Source organism: Oncorhynchus tshawytscha, linkage group LG09 (genome assembly GCF_018296145.1).
Source record: "Oncorhynchus tshawytscha isolate Ot180627B linkage group LG09, Otsh_v2.0, whole genome shotgun sequence".
In the NCBI taxonomy this organism is placed as follows: domain Eukaryota; kingdom Metazoa; phylum Chordata; class Actinopteri; order Salmoniformes; family Salmonidae; genus Oncorhynchus; species Oncorhynchus tshawytscha.
The window spans coordinates 3,306,973-3,323,571 of record NC_056437.1 but is presented as its reverse complement, the minus strand read 5'-3'; the positions used below and the strand labels follow the sequence as shown (position 1 = coordinate 3,323,571).

Here is a 16,599-nt window from a genome sequence, read left to right as displayed (position 1 = left end):
TTCAGGAGTGGCTGATAGATAGTGTTTGGAGTGGCTGATAGATAGTGTTCAGGAGTGGCTGATAGATAGTGTTCAGGAGTGGCTGATAGATGATGTTCAGGAGTGGCTGATAGATGTTGTTCAGGAGTGGCTGATAGATGTTGTTCAGGAGTGGCTGATAGATAGTGTTCAGGAGTGGCTGATAGATAGTGTTCAGGAGTGGCTGATAGATGATGTTCAGGAGTGGCTGATAGATGATGTTCAGTAGTGGCTGATAGATGATGTTCAGGAGTGGCTGATAGATAGTGTTCAGGAGTGGCTGATAGATAGTGTTTAGGTGCTCCAGATAGATAGTGTTCAGGTGTGGCTGATAGATAGTGTTCAGGTGGCTGATAGATAGTGTTCAGGAGTGGCTGATAGATAGTGTTCAGGAGTGGCTGATAGATAGATGTTCAGGAGTGGCTGATAGATAGTGTTTAGGTGCTGATAGATAGCGTTCAGGAGTGGCTGATATATAGTGTTCAGGAGTGGCTGATAGATGATGTTCAGGAGTGGCTGATAGATAGTGTTTAGGTGCTCCAGATAGATAGTGTTCAGGTGTGGCTGATAGATAGCGTTCAAGAGTGGCTGATAGATAGTGTTCAGGAGTGGCTGATAGATAGTGTTCAGGAGTGGCTGACAGATGATGTTCAGGAGTGGCTGATAGATGTTGTTCAGGAGTGGCTGATAGATGCTGTTCAGGAGTGGCTGATAGATGTTGTTCAGGAGTGGCTGATAGATAGTGTTCAGGAGTGGCTGATAGATAGTGTTCAGGAGTGGCTGATGGATAATGTTTAGGTGTTCCAGATAGATAGCGTTCAGGAGTGGCTGATATATAGTGTTCAGGAGTGGCTGATAGATGATGTTCAGGAGTGGCTGATAGATGGTGTTTAGGTGATCCAGATAGATAGTGTTCAGGTGTGGCTAATAGATAGCATTCAGGAGTGGCTGATATATAGTGTTCAGGAGTGGCTGATAGATGATGTTCAGGAGTGGCTGATAGATGGTGTTTAGGTGATCCAGATAGATAGTGTTCAGGAGTGGCTGATAGATAGTGTTCAGGAGTGGCTGACAGATGATGTTCAGGAGTGGCTGATAGATGTTGTTCAGGAGTGGCTGATAGATGCTGTTCAGGAGTGGCTGATAGATAGCGTTCAGGAGTGGCTGATATATAGTGTTCAGGAGTGGCTGATAGATGATGTTCAGGAGTGACTGATAGATGTTGTTCAGGAGTGGCTGATAGATGATGTTCAGGAGTGGCTGATAGATGATGTTCAGGAGTGGCTGATAGATGATGTTCAGTAGTGGCTGATAGATGATGTTCAGGAGTGGCTGATAGATAGTGTTCAGGAGTGGCTGATAGATAGCGTTCAGGAGTGGCTGATATATAGTGTTCAGGAGTGGCTGATAGATGATGTTCAGGAGTGGCTGATAGATGGTGTTTAGGTGATCCAGATAGATAGTGTTCAGGTGTGGCTAATAGATAGCGTTCAGGAGTGGCTGATATATAGTGTTCAGGAGTGGCTGATAGATGATGTTCAGGAGTGGCTGATAGATGGTGTTTAGGTGATCCAGATAGATAGTGTTCAGGAGTGTCTGATAGATAGTGTTCAGGAGTGGCTGATAGATAGTGTTCAGGAGTGGCTGATAGATAGTGTTCAGGAGTGGCTGATAGATAGTGTTCAGGAGTGGCTGATAGATAGTGTTCAGGAGTGGCTGATAGATAGTGTTCAGGAGTGGCTGATAGATAGGGTTCAGGAGTGGCTGATAGATAGTGTTCAGGAGTGGCTGATGGATAATGTTTAGGTGTTCCAGATAGATAGTGTTCAGGTGTGGCTAATAGATAGCGTTCAGTAGTGGCTGATAAATAGCGTTCAGGTGTGGCTGATAGATAGTGTTCAGGAGTAGCTGATAGAGAGTGTTCAGGAGTGGCTGATAGATAGTGTTCAGGAGTGGCTGATGGATAATGTTTAGGTGTACCAGATAGATAATGTTCAGGTGTGGCTAATAGATAGCATTCAGGAGTGGCTGATATATAGTGTTCAGGAGGGGCTGATAAATTATGTTCAGGAGTGCCTGATAGATAGTGTTCAGGAGTGGCTGATAGATGTTTGTTGAGATATGAGCCAATCTAAATGACACACAAACAGCCCTTTCATCTTCAGATTCAGTTATGTAACAAGACAGTCAGGTTAAATCACTGTATTGTAGCCTATTTCTTACAGACAATTTCTTTCTTTACATGACATGCTTGTTTTGATGATGTCCTTGTTGTCTATTCTCATTGTTGATTATCCCAAAATAACAGTTAGTAACCACCACACTACAATGTGTTGTGTATACATAAACTAGCAACTGACTGTCCAACCAAACCCCTGCACTGGTCTGCTCTGGTCTGCTCTGGTAGTGTTGTCCTCCGGTGTGAGGTTTCCCCTAGCTAAAGATCCAGGATCAGCTGCCCCTCTCCCAATCCTGTCCTTAACCGTTATTGGGGGAAAGGAACAACTGACCAGAGATCAGTGTCTAGGGTCTACTCAGAAAGGCTAGAGATGAGACAGGATGCTTTGCTTCCCCAGCTCACAGAGGGGGTCAAGGTTTGGACACAACCAGCTCACAGAGGAGAGAGGTTGTATGTCAAAGGTCAGATAAAGAGAGTGCTGTAACCCCAGCCAGGTCCCAGAGGTCAGAGGGCAGGTGGAGGTTCTGTTAGTAGCCACGAGGAGGAAGAGGATGAGGAAGAGGAGGGTTTAGGGAGGAGGAGGATCAGAGCCTCGATGAACCAACGAGCTCTTCCCTCCCGGCAGTCCCAGGAAAAACTAGAGAGTTGTGGGTAGTGTAGTTAAAGTAATGAGGTCACATGATAGTACAGCAATGGCAGCGCTTTTTCTTCTCTATACCTGCTGGGGAGGGGAGTTCCTTGGTGGCCGTGGCAGAGCTCTCGTCCTTCCCCTCCGACGACAGTTCGGTGGTGTCGCTGAGTGGCCGGGAGCCGGACACCAGGTCGGCGGCGTTGCCGTCGATTACGGAGTAACCGTCGGTGACTGTTTTCTCCCGTAACGACTTCTCATCGTCGTCATCGATCAGGACGATCTCAGCCTTGATGGTGCCGTCGAATCCCAGCAGCCTCTTGGTTTCATCTTGGTTGTCTACATTATGGTAGCCCATGAAGATCATAGTGACTGGCTTCTCCGCCGTTGCCTGGGGAGCCTCCAGCACCTCTCCCTCGTAGGCTACCTCATGACGGGGTTGAGGCTGGATTGTGATAGGGGCGCCTGGAGCTTGGGGAACCTTGTGGGCCATGGCAGCAGGGCTACGGATGGCTGGGGGGGTGGTGTAGGTGGTAGGGTGCTCATCTGTGCGGTCAGTGGAGCTGGGGGAGGTTTTGGTGTCACCAGTACCAACAGGGGTGATAGTAACCTTAGCCTTACCCCCGTCGGCCTGACCGGCGGGCACCCCGACCCGTTGCATCAGCTCGTCCACCTGTTGGGAGCTCCAGGGGTGAACCCCATTCTCCAGGGTGGTGGACCCCCCCGAGCGGACCTCATAGACAACCTTCCGGCCGTCGTCGAAGACCTTGACCCCACGCTGGGGCACCTCGTCAGGGCTGACGGAAGACGCTGACAGGATCCTGGTGTCGCCTGTCTTCCTGTCCTTCTCCACATTGATCTCCATGGCGTACATCGCTACAGACAGACAGAACACATCATATCGTTACCATTAAAGTCCTACAATGGGCACATCACCATGGGGTACATCGCTACAGACAGACAGAAAACATCATATCGTTACCATTAAAGTCCTACAATGGGCACATCACCATGGGGTACATCGCTACAGACAGACAGAACACATCATATCGTTACCATTATAGCATGGTATCACTAAAATATTATTGGACACACAGAATATAGCATGGTACCACTAAAAAATTATTGGACACACAGAATATAGCATGGTATCACTAAAAAAATTATTGGAACACAGAATATAGCATGGTACCACTAAAAAATTATTGGACACACAGAATATAGCATGGTATCACTAAAATAATGTAATGTGTTATAACCAGTCCCAGGGTATCTCCAGTTTTAATGTGTTATAACCAGTCCAGTCCCAGGGTATCTCCAGTTGTAATGTGTTATAACCAGTCCCAGGGTATCTCCAGGTGTAATGTGTTATAACCAGGCCCAGGGTATCTCCAGTTTTAATGTGTTATAACCAGTCCCAGGGTATCTCCAGTTGTAATGTGTTATAACCAGTCCCAGGGTATCTCCAGTAGTAATGTGTTATAACCAGTCCAGTCCCAGGGTATCTCCAGTTTTAATGTGTTATAACCAGTCCCAGGGTATCTCCAGTTTTAATGTGTTATAACCAGTTCCAGGGTATCTCCAGTTTTAATGTGTTATAACCAGTCCAGTCCCAGGGCATCTCCAGTTGTAATGTGTTATAACCAGTCCCAGGGTATCTCCAGTTTTAATGTGTTATAACCAGTCCCAGGGTATCTCCAGTTTTAATGTGTTATAACCAGTCACAGGGTATCTCCAGTTTTAATGTGTTATAACCAATCCCAGGGTATCTCCAGTTTTAATGTGTTATAACCAGTCCCAGGGTATCTCCAGTTTTAATGTGTTATAACCAGTCCCAGGGTATCTCCAGTTTTAATGTGTTATAACCAGTCCCAGGGTATCTCCAGTTTTAATGTGTTATAACCAGTCCCAGGGTATCTCCAGTTTTAATGTGTTATAACCAGTCCCAGGGTATCTCCAGTTTTAATGTGTTATAACCAGCTCCAGGGTATCTCCAGTTTTAATGTGTTATAACCAGTCCAGTCCCAGAGTATCTCCAGTTGTAATGTGTTATAACCAGTCCAGTCCCAGGGTATCTCCAGTTTTAATTTGTTATAACCAGTCCCAGGGTATCTCCAGTTTTAATGTGTTATAACCAGCCACAGGGTATATCCAGTTGTAATGTGTTATAACAAGTCCAGTCCCAGGGCATCTCCAGTTTTAATGTGTTATAACCAGTCCCAGGGTATCTCCAGTTGTAATGTGTTATAACCAGTCCCAGGGTATCTCCAGTTTTAATGTGTTATAACCAGTCCCAGGGTATCTCCAGTTGTAATGTGTTATAACCAGTCCCAGGGTATCTCCAGTTGTAATGTGTTATAACCAGCCCCAGGGTATATCCAGTTTTAATGTGTTATAACCAGTCCCAGGGTATCTCCAGTTTTAATGTGTTATAACCAGTCCCAGGGTATCTCCAGTTGTAATGTGTTATAACCAGTCCCAGGGTATCTCCAGTTTTAATGTGTTATAACCAGTCCCAGGGTATCTCCAGTTGTAATGTGTTATAACCAGTCCCAGGGTATCTCCAGTTGTAATGTGTTATAACCAGTCCCAGGGTATCTCCAGTTTTAATGTGTTATAACCAGTCCCAGGGTATCTCCAGTTGTAATGTGTTATAACCAGTCCCAGGGTATCTCCAGTTTTAATGTGTTATAACCAGTCCAGTCCCAGGGTATCTCCAGTTGTAATGTGTTATAACCAGTCCCAGGGTATCTCCAGTTGTAATGTGTTATAACCAGTCCCAGGGTATCTCCAGTTTTACTGTGTTATAACCCTAGATTAACACGTGTGGTAAAGTTCTTGTCGTTTGTCTCTCCTTCCGTCTCTCGTTCCCCCTATCTGTCTGTTCACTCGGCTCCTACTCTGAGCTGTAATGTGTTATAACCAGTCCAGTCCCAGGGTATCTCCAGTTGTAATGTGTTATACCCAGTCCAGTCCCAGGGTATCTCCAGTTGTAATGTGTTATAACCAGTACAGTCCCAGGGTATCTCCTACTCTGAGCTGTAATGTGTTATAACCAGTCTACTCCCAGGGTATCTCCTACTCTGAGCTGAAATGACCAGAGTGCTCAATGAAGTTGTTCCCCGTTGTTCTCTCAACTAGGGAGTGTGTTGTTCTCTCAGCTAGGGAGTGTGTTGTTCTCTCAGCTAGGGAGAGTGTTGTTCTCTCAGCTAGGGAGAGTGTTGTTCTCTCAACTTGGGAGAGTGTTGTTCTCTCAACTAGGTAGAGTGTTGTTCTCTCAACTAGGGAGAGTGTTGTTCTCTCAGTTAGGGAGTGTGTTGTTCTCTCAACTAGGGAGTGTGTTGTTCTCTCAGCTAGGGAGTGTGTTGTTCTCTCAACTAGGGAGTGTGTTGTTCTCTCAGTTAGGGAGTGTGTTGTTCTCTCAACTAGGGAGTGTGTTGTTCTCTCAGCTAGGGAGTGTGTTGTTCTCTCAGCTAGGGAGAGTGTTGTTCTCTCAGCTAGGGAGAGTGTTGTTCTCTCAGCTAGGGAGAGTGTTGTTCTCTCAACTAGGGAGTGTGTTGTTCTCTCAACTAGGGAGTGTGTTGTTCTCTCAACTAGGGAGTGTGTTGTTCTCTCAGCTAGGGAGAGTGTTGTTCTCTCAACTAGGGAGTGTGTTGTTCTCTCAGCTAGGGAGAGTGTTGTTCTCTCAGCTAGGGAGAGTGTTGTTCTCTCAACTAGGGAGTGTATTGTTCTCTCAGCTAGGGAGTGTGTTGTTCTCTCAACTAGGGAGTGTGTTGTTCTCTCAACTAGGGAGTGTGTTGTTCTCTCAACTAGAGAGTGTGTTGTTCTCTCAGCTAGGGAGTGTGTTGTTCTCTCAACTAGGGAGTGTGTTGTTCTCTCAGCTAGGGAGTGTGTTGTTCTCTCAGCTAGGGAGAGTGTTGTTCTCTCAGCTAGGGAGAGTGTTGTTCTCTCAGCTAGGGAGAGTGTTGTTCTCTCAACTAGGGAGTGTGTTGTTCTCTCAACTAGGGAGTGTGTTGTTCTCTCAGCTAGGGAGAGTGTTGTTCTCTCAACTAGGGAGTGTGTTGTTCTCTCAGCTAGGGAGAGTGTTGTTCTCTCAGCTAGGGAGAGTGTTGTTCTCTCAACTAGGGAGTGTATTGTTCTCTCAGCTAGGGAGTGTGTTGTTCTCTCAACTAGGGAGTGTGTTGTTCTCTCAACTAGGGAGTGTGTTGTTCTCTCAACTAGAGAGTGTGTTGTTCTCTCAGCTAGGGAGTGTGTTGTTCTCTCAACTAGGGAGTGTGTTGTTCTCTCAGCTAGGGAGTGTGTTTTTCTCTCAGCTAGGGAGTGTGTTGTTCTCTCAGCTAGGGAGTGTGTTGTTCTCTCAGCTAGGGAGTGTGTTGTTCTCTCAGCTAGGGAGTGTGTTGTTCTCTCAGCTAGGGAATGTGTTGTTCTCTCAGCTAGGGAGTGTGTTGTTCTCTCAGTTAGGGAGTGTGTTGTTCTCTCAACTAGGGAGTGTGTTGTTCTCTCAGCTAGGGAGAGTGTTGTTCTCTCAACTAGGGAGTGTGTTGTTCTCTCAGCTAGGGAGTGTTGTTCTCTCAGCTAGGGAGAGTGTTGTTCTCTCAACTAGGGAGTGTATTGTTCTCTCAGCTAGGGAGTGTGTTGTTCTCTCAACTAGGGAGTGTGTTGTTCTCTCAACTAGGGAGTGTGTTGTTCTCTCAACTAGAGAGTGTGTTGTTCTCTCAGCTAGGGAGTGTGTTGTTCTCTCAACTAGGGAGTGTGTTGTTCTCTCAGCTAGGGAGTGTGTTGTTCTCTCAACTAGGGAGTGTGTTGTTCTCTCAGCTAGGGAGTGTGTTGTTCTCTCAGCTAGGGAGAGTGTTGTTCTCTCAGCTAGGGAGAGTGTTGTTCTCTCAGCTAGGGAGAGTGTTGTTCTCTCAACTAGGGAGTGTGTTGTTCTCTCAACTAGGGAGTGTGTTGTTCTCTCAGCTAGGGAGAGTGTTGTTCTCTCAACTAGGGAGTGTGTTGTTCTCTCAGCTAGGGAGAGTGTTGTTCTCTCAGCTAGGGAGAGTGTTGTTCTCTCAACTAGGGAGTGTATTGTTCTCTCAGCTAGGGAGTGTGTTGTTCTCTCAACTAGGGAGTGTGTTGTTCTCTCAACTAGGGAGTGTGTTGTTCTCTCAACTAGAGAGTGTGTTGTTCTCTCAGCTAGGGAGTGTGTTGTTCTCTCAACTAGGGAGTGTGTTGTTCTCTCAGCTAGGGAGTGTGTTTTTCTCTCAGCTAGGGAGTGTGTTGTTCTCTCAGCTAGGGAGTGTGTTGTTCTCTCAGCTAGGGAGTGTGTTGTTCTCTCAGCTAGGGAGTGTGTTGTTCTCTCAGCTAGGGAATGTGTTGTTCTCTCAGCTAGGGAGTGTGTTGTTCTCTCAGTTAGGGAGTGTGTTGTTCTCTCAACTAGGGAGTGTGTTGTTCTCTCAGCTAGGGAGTGTGTTGTTCTCTCAGCTAGGGAGTGTGTTGTTCTCTCAGTTAGGGAGTGTGTTGTTCTCTCAGCTAGGGAGTGTGTTGTTCTCTCAGCTAGGGAGTGTGTTGTTCTCTCAGCTAGGGAGTGTGTTGTTCTCTCAGCTAGGGAGTGTGTTGTTCTCTCAGCTAGGGAGTGTGTTGTTCTCTCAACTAGGGAGTGTGTTGTTCTCTCAGCTAGGGAGTGTGTTGTTCTCTCAGCTAGGGAGTGTGTTCTCTCAACTAGGGAGTGTGTTGTTCTCTCAGCTAGGGAGTGTGTTGTTCTCTCAGCTAGGGAGTGTGTTGTTCTCTCAGCTAGGGAGTGTGTTGTTCTCTCAGTTAGGGAGTGTGTTGTTCTCTCAGGTAGGGAGTGTGTTGTTCTCTCAGCTAGGGAGTGTGTTGTTCTCTCAGCTAGGGAGTGTGTTGTTCTCTCAGCTAGGGAGTGTGTTCTCTCAGCTAGGGAGTGTGTTGTTCTCTCAGCTAGGGAGAGTGTTGTTCTCTCAGCTAGGGAGTGTGTTGTTCTCTCAGCTAGGGAATGTGTTGTTCCTGTAGCATTGCTAGCCCTTTAAGAATGTACTCTCAGCTAGGGAGTGTGTTGTTCTCTCAACTAGGGAGTGTGTTGTTCTCTCAGCTCAGGAATGTGTTGTTACTGTATCACTGCTGGCCCTTTAAGGCTGCACTGCATCACGTGTGTGTGTGTGTTGTGTGTGTGTGTTGTGTGTGTGTTGTGTGTGTGTTGTGTGTGTGTTGTGTGTGTGTTGTTGTGTATGCCGTGTGTATGCCGTGTGTGTGCCGTGTGTGTGTTGTGTGTGTTTTTTCGTGTTTGTTGTGAGTGTGGTGTGTGTTTGTCATGTGTGTGGTTGGTTGTATCGCAGCGTTAGCTGTCTCTGGATTGGGGCTCTATCCCTCCATCCCTGCATCTGGAATCCCCATTAGCCACCACACCTGCTCCTGTCCTCTCTACCACACCTGCTCCTGTCCTCTCTACCACCCCTGGTTCTGTCCTCTCTACCACCCCTGGTACTCCTAGCTACCACCCCTGGTCCTCACATCTACCACCCCTGGTCCTCCTCTCTACCACCCCTGGTCCCATCCTACCTACCACCCCTGGTCCCATCCTAGCTACCACCCCTGGTCCTCTTAGCTACCACCCCTGGTCCTCCTCTCTACCACCCCTGGTCCTCCTCTCTACCACCCCTGGTCCTGTCCTAGCTACCACCCCTGGTCCCATCCTAGCTACCACCCCTGGTCCTCTTAGCTACCACACCTGGTCCTGTCCTAAATACCACCCCTGGTCCACCTCTCTACCCCCCTGGTCCTGTCCTAGGTACCACCCCTGGTCCTCCTCTCTACCACCTCTGGTCCTCCTCTCTACCACCCTGGTCCTGTCCTCTCTACCACCCCTGGTCCTCCTAGCTATCACCCCTGGTCCTCCTAGCTACCACCCCTGATTATGACCTAGCTACCTGGTCCTCCTATCTACCACCCCTGGTCCTCCTGTCTACCACCCCTGGTCCTCCTCTCTACCACCCCTGGTCCTCCTAGCTACACACCCGTGGTCCTGTCCTAGCAACTACCCCTGGTCCTCCTAGCTACCACCCCTGGTCCTGTCCTCTCTACCACCCCTGGTCCTGACCTAGCAACCACCCATGGTCCTCCTCTCTACCACCCCGGGTCCCATCCTAGCTACCACCCCTGGTCCCATCCTAGCTACCACCCCTGGTCCCATCCTAGCTACCACCCCTGGTCCTCTTAGCTACCACACCTGGTCCTGTCCTAGCTACCACCCCTGTTCCTCCTCAATACCACCCCTGGTCCTCCTCTCTACCTCCCCTGGTCCTCCTAGCTATCACCCCTGGTCCTCCTAGCTACAACCCCTGGTCCTGTCCTCTCTACCACCCCTGGTCCTCCTAGCTATCACCCCTGGTCCTCCTAGCTACCACCCCTGGTTCTGACCTAGCTACCACCCCTGGTCCTCCTAGCTACCACCCTTGGTTGTGACCTAGCTACCACCCCTGGTCCTCTTAGCTACCACCCCTGGTCCTGTCCTAGCTACCACCCCTGGTCCACCTCTCTACCACCCCTGGTCCTGTCCTCTCTACCACCCCTGGTCCTCCTAGCTATCACCCCTGGTCCTCCTAGCTACCACCCCTGGTCGTGACCTAGCTACCACCCCTGGTCCTCCCAGCTACCACCCCTGGTCCTGTCCTAGCCACCACCCCAGGTCCTGTCCTAGCTACCACCCCTGGTCCTGTCCTAGCTACCACCCCAGGTCCTGTCCTAGCTACCACCCCTGGTCCTGTCCTAGCTACCACCCCTGGTCCTCCTCTCTACCACCCCTGGTCCTGTTCTAGCTACCACCCCTGGTCCTCCTAGCTATCACCCCTGGTCCTCCTAGCTACCACCCCTGGTCCTCCTAGCTACCACCCCTGGTACTGTTCTAGCTACCACCCCTGGTCCTGTCCTAGCTACCACCCCTGGTCCTGACCTAGCAACCACCCATGGTCCTGTCCTCTCTACCACCCCTGGTCCCATCCTAGCTACCACCCCTGGTCCTCCTAGCTACCACCCCTGGTCCTGTCCTAGCTACCACCCCTGGTCCACCTCTCTACCTCCCCTGGTCCTGTCCTAGCTACCACCTCTGGTCCTCCTAGCTATCACCCCTGGTCCTCCTAGCTACCACCCCTGATTGGGACCTAGCTACCACCCCTGGTCCTCCTATCTACCACCCCTGGTCCTCCTATCTACCACCCCTGGTCCTCCTCTTTACCACCCCTGGTCCTCCTAGCTACACACCCGTGGTCCTGTCCTCTCTACCACCCCTGGTCCTGACCTAGCAACCACCCATGGTCCTCCTCTCTACCACCCCTGGTCCCATCCTAGCTACCACGCCTGGTCCCATCATACCTACCACCCCTGGTCCTCTTAGCTACCACACCTGGTCCTGTCCTAGCTACCACCCCTGTTCCTCCTCTCTACCACCCCTGGTCCTCCTCTCTACCACCCCTGGTCCTCCTAGCTATCACCCCTGGTTCTGACCTAGCTACCACCCCTGGTTCTGACCTAGCTACCACCCCTGGTCCTCCTCTCTACCACCCCTGGTCCTCATAGCTACCACCCCTGGTTCTGACCTAGCTACCACCCCTGGTCCTCCTAGCTACCACCCTTGGTCGTGACCTAGCTACCACCCCTGGTCCTCTTAGCTACCACCCCTGGTCCTGTCCTAGCTACCACTCCTGGTCCACCTCTCTACCACCCCTGGTCCTGTCCTCTCTACCACCCCTGGTCCTCCTAGCTATCTCCCTGGTCCTCCTAGCTACCACCCTGGTCCTCCTAGCTACCACCCCTGGTCGTGACCTAGCTACCACCCCTGGTCCTCCCAGCTACCACCCCTGGTCCTGTCCTAGCCACCACCCCAGGTCCTGTCCTAGCCACCACCCCAAGTCCTGTCCTAGCTACCACCCCTGGTCCTGTCCTAGCTACCACCCCAGGTCCTGTCCTAGCTACCACCCCTGGTCCTGTCCTAGCTACCACCCCTGGTCCTCCTCTCTACCACCCCTGGTCCTGTTCTAGCTACCACCCCTGGTCCTCCTAGCTATCACCCCTGGTCCTCCTAGCTACCACCCCTGGTCCTCCTAGCTACCACCCCTGGTCCTGTTCTAGCTACCACCCCTGGTCCTGTCCTAGCTACCACCCCTGGTCCTGTCCTAGCTACCACCCCTGGTCCTCCTCTCTACCACCTGGTCCTGTTCTAGCTACCACCCCTGGTCCTCCTAGCTATCACCCCTGGTCCTCCTAGCTATCACCCCTGGTCCTCCTAGCTAACCACCCCTCACCCCTGGTCCTCCTAGCTACCACCCCTGTCCTGTTCTAGCTACCACCCCTGGTCCCATCCTAGCTACCACCCCTGGTCCCATCCCAGCTACCACCCCTGGTCCTCCTAGCTATCACCCCTGGTCCTCCTAGCTACCACCCCTGATTCTGACCTAGCTACCACCCTGGTCCTCCTATCTACCACCCCTGGTCCTCCTCTCTACCACCCCTGGTCCTCCTAGCTACACACCCGTGGTCCTGTCCTAGCAACCACCCCTGGTCCTCCTAGCTACCACCCCTGGTCCTGTCCTCTCTACCACCCCTGGTCCTGACCTAGCAACCACCCATGGTCCTCCTCTCTACCACCCCTGGTCCCATCCTAGCTACCACCACTGGTCCCATCCTACCTACCACCCCTGGTCCTCTTAGCTACCACACCTGGTCCTGTCCTAGCTACCACCCCTGTTCCTCCTCTCTACCACCCCTGGTCCTCCTAGCTACCACCCCTGGTTCTGACCTAGCTACCACCCCTGGTTCTGACCTAGCTACCACCCCTGGTCCTCCTAGCTACCACCCCCTGGTCCTCCTAGCTACCACCCCTGGTCCTGTCCTAGCTACCACCCCTGGTCCTGTCCTCTCCTCTCTTGGCTCCAGTTCAACAAGCCTCACTACCCCCCCCCCACTCCACAGCACTTACCAGGTTTCCTTGGGTGCTCACCAGAGGCAGGTGCTGCTGAGGCTGGGGCCTGGTGAGGAGAGGTGGTGGTGGAGTCTCTGATGTCCGGCTTGTTGGGGAGCTGGTCGGGGAGCTGGTTGGGGAGCTGGGGACAGGCGTTACTCACAGCATCTGGTTGGGGCGGAGAGCAGGAGAGGAAGTCAGACTGGATCCCCTGGCCACCACACGCCTGCATTACCCCCTCCCCGTCATCACCCTAACCCCCACCCCCAACACACACTCTATGTCTCTCTCTCTGTCCCTCCACCCACTGTCTGTCACCCATCCTGTCTCTATGCCCCCATCTCTTCCCTCCCACCCTCCCTCTCGCTAACCCTTCTCCCTCCCATCTCTTCCCTCCCACCCTCCCTCTCGCTAACCCTTCTCCCTCCCGTCTCTTCCCTCTGTGTATCCCTCTCTCCCCTCCCTCTCCCCCTCTAACTCTTTCTCTTCTTTCCCCCAGTCCAGTGCTACGTTCAGCAGAATGTGTAGAGAGGAGTATTAGAGGGGATCAAAGCGGCCCTGGGTTGGGGGATTCCCTGTGAATAGGTGGATCAGGGTGAACAAAGTACAGGGCTACTGTCTTATGTTGGAGCACTCAATAGTACCGCTGAGGCAGGTGGGAAACGATCCAAGGGGCTATTGTGGCAGAGAGAGAGAGAGAGTGAGAGAGAGAGAGAGAGAGAGAGAGAGAGAGAGAGAGAGACAGAGAGAGACAGAGAGTAGAGAGAAAGAGACAGAGAGTGGCAAGAGAGAGAGACAGAGACAGAGAGGGAAAGAGAGAGCGAGAGGGAGAGAGTGGAGAGAGTAGAGAGAGAGAGACAGAGGGAGGTAGGGAGAGAGTAGAGAGAGTGAGAGAGAGCAGAGGGAGGTAGGGAGAGAGTAGAGAGAGTGAGAGAGAGAGGGAGAGGGAGGTAGGGAGAGAGTAGAGAGAGAGAGAGAGTAGAGAGGGAGAGAGTGGAGGGAGAGAGTAGAGAGAGTGAGAGAGCAGAGGGAGGTAGGGAGAGAGTAGAGAGAGAGAGAGTAGAGAGGGAGAGAGTGGAGAGAGTAGAGAGAGAGAGACAGAGGGAGGTAGGGAGAGAGTAGAGAGAGAGAGAGTAGAGAGGGAGAGCAAAGGGAGAGCGGGAGAGAGTAAATATTTTATTTTATTTTATTTGGGTCTCTTTTGGTCCCCATTTGGACTAATCTTCCAATAGTCCTTAAACATTCAAATACAATGTGTAATTCGAACACATTTCCACATATAAACACACTATTACAAACATACATAATATACTAGCATAATGACCCAATAAATACTCAGTCTAAAAAATATACTACTAAATATACTATGTCCCACAACATTTCTATGTATTATATTTAAATCGTTTTAAAATACTGTTTAAACGTATATATTGAAAGGTTTCTAGTTTGCTCAGTTAATTTATTCCATTTCTTTATTGTTCTAAATCGAAATGTTATTTTGCCCATTTCTCTTTTCTGTCTGGATAACGCATAGATGGGGGACAATCTATTCCTAGTATTTACTGAATGTCTGTCTCTTAACCAACTGAATACCGTTGTGAATAGAACTTGGCCGTTTTAAATGAAGTATATTGTGAAATAAAATAAGCATGTATTTTTCAATTATCTCATCGATTGATGACCAACTAAGAACATGCGCATGACTGCAACAGAAGGACCACATCTCCACCTTAAAACAATCCTTGCTGCTTTGTTCTGTGCATTCTGCAGCCTCCTAACTTCACTAGATGATGCATCTTCCCAGACCACCGAACAGTAGTTCACCTGACTCTCAATTAATGCTTGTGTTATTTGCTTAAGAAGTTTTCCTGGTAAATATTTAGCTATCCTTCTGATTATGCATGCTGTTTTAATATATATATTTTTATTAATAGATGAGTTATTTGAGACAACCATGATAAGCAATTGTCTAGCTGCACTCCCAGTAGTTTGGTTTCTGCCACTTCTTCAATTTGTACTCCTCCCATACTTAATTGTATCCCAGACCAACATGACTTTGGTTTTCTTGGTGTTTAAAACAAGTTTGTTCCGGCAAACCCCACAACCTGATATTCTCCAAATATCCTTGTAAAGCCTGCAAGTACCTGTTGAACTGATTGTCTTGCTGCATAAATTGCAGTATCATCTGCAAATATAGTAGCTTGAGTTTCGGCCAAGGCATAGGGAAGATCGTTGCTATATATTGCATAAAGAAGTGGCCCAAGACAGCTGCCCTGCGGTATTCCACAGTTTAACACATGAGGGGAAGAAAATGAACCATTGATATAGGTGGACTGTTTCCTGTCAGTTAAATATGCATTAATTTAGTCAAAATTATTTCATGATCCACTAAATGAAATGCTGCACTTAAATCTAAAAATAGTACACCCACAAACCTGCCATTATCCATAGCATTGAGAAACTGCTCAGTCATGTCAACCACTGCAGTAGAGAGAGTAGAGAGAGAGAGGGAGAGAGTAGAGAGAGATAGGGAGAGAGTAGAGAGGGAGAGAGCAGAGGGAGAGAGTAGAGAGAGCAGAGAGAGTAGAGAGTAGAGAGAGTAGAGAGAGAGAGAGAGAGAGAGAGAGAGAGAGGGAGAGAGTAGAGAGAGTAGAGAGAGAGTAGAGAGAGTAGAGCGAGAGTAGAGAGAGTAGAGAGAGAGAGGGGGAGAGTAGAGAGTAGAGAGAGATAGGGAGAGAGTAGAGAGAGAGTAGAGAGAGATAGGGAGATGCAGAGAGTGATAGGGAGATGCAGATAGAGATGGGGAGATGCAGATAGAGATGGGAAGATGAAGAGAGAGATAGGGAGATGCAGAGACAGATAGGGAGATGAAGAGAGAGATGCAGAGAGAGATGGGGAGATGAAGAGAGAGAGGGAGATGAAGAGAGAGATAGGGAGATGCAGAGAGAGATAGAGAGATGAAGAGAGAGATAGGGAGACGCAGAGAGAGATAGGGAGATGCAGAGAGAGAGGGATAGAGTAGAGAGAGATAGGGAGATGCAGAGAGAGATAGGGAGAGAGTAGAGAGAGTAGAGCGAGTAGAGAGATGCAGAGAGTGATAGGGAGATGCAGATAGAGATGGGGAGATGAAGAGAGAGATAGGGAGATGCAGAGAGAGATAGGGAGATGCAGAGAGAGATAGGGAGATGCAGAGAGAGATAGGGAGATGCAGAGAGAGATAGGGAGATGCAGAGAGAGATGGGGAGATGCAGAGAGTAGAGAGAGATAGGGAGGTGCAGAGAGAGAGGGAGAGAGTAGAGAGAGATAGGGAGATGCAGAGAGAGAGAGGAGTAGAGAGAGCCAGTAGGACTGTGGGTGGGGAGTCTCAACTTCAATGGCTAGGAGTTTGTTTAGCATGTGTGGTAATGTGTAGCATGTGTAAAGCTTGTCTAGCATGTGTAGTGTGTGTAGAGGCAGTGTGACTGTGTGTGTATATAGAGGGAGCTTGCTAGTACAACGAGATATTTCAGAGGCATGTCGAGCTGTTGATCGTGACCTTAATTGAATAACCATAGCTTTAACATCCAGGACTACATTGGAAAGAAATGTTTATTTTTTTCAACACAAATGAAAACCAATCAATTAATCAATTAATAATGATCAATAGTATGTAGATAATAGATCACTCACCATGTTTATTCAATAGTATTTAGATACTGTATATTGTCACTCACCATGTTCATTCAATAGTATTTAGATACTGTATATTGTCACTCACCATGTTCATTCTGAAGACTCTGGAAAGACAAGAAACACAGACAGGATGAGAAGACGTTAAAGATTGTG

The 16,599-nt window shown here is 49.3% G+C and overlaps 1 protein-coding gene across 1 annotated transcript in view; it reads right to left on the bottom strand.

Moving 5' to 3' along the window:
* Window positions 1-547: 547 nt before the first annotated feature.
* LOC112239193 (paralemmin-2) overlaps window positions 548-16,599 on the bottom strand; it is a 167,368-nt gene continuing 151,316 nt past the window's right edge. The window contains exons 6-8 of the mRNA XM_042326371.1: window positions 16,532-16,550; window positions 12,793-12,942; window positions 548-3,701 (exon numbers count right to left, since the gene is read on the bottom strand). Of these exons, the coding sequence (XP_042182305.1) occupies window positions 2,872-3,701; window positions 12,793-12,942; window positions 16,532-16,550 (999 nt within the window). The 3' untranslated portion in view covers window positions 548-2,871. The remainder of the gene's footprint in view (window positions 3,702-12,792; window positions 12,943-16,531; window positions 16,551-16,599) is intronic.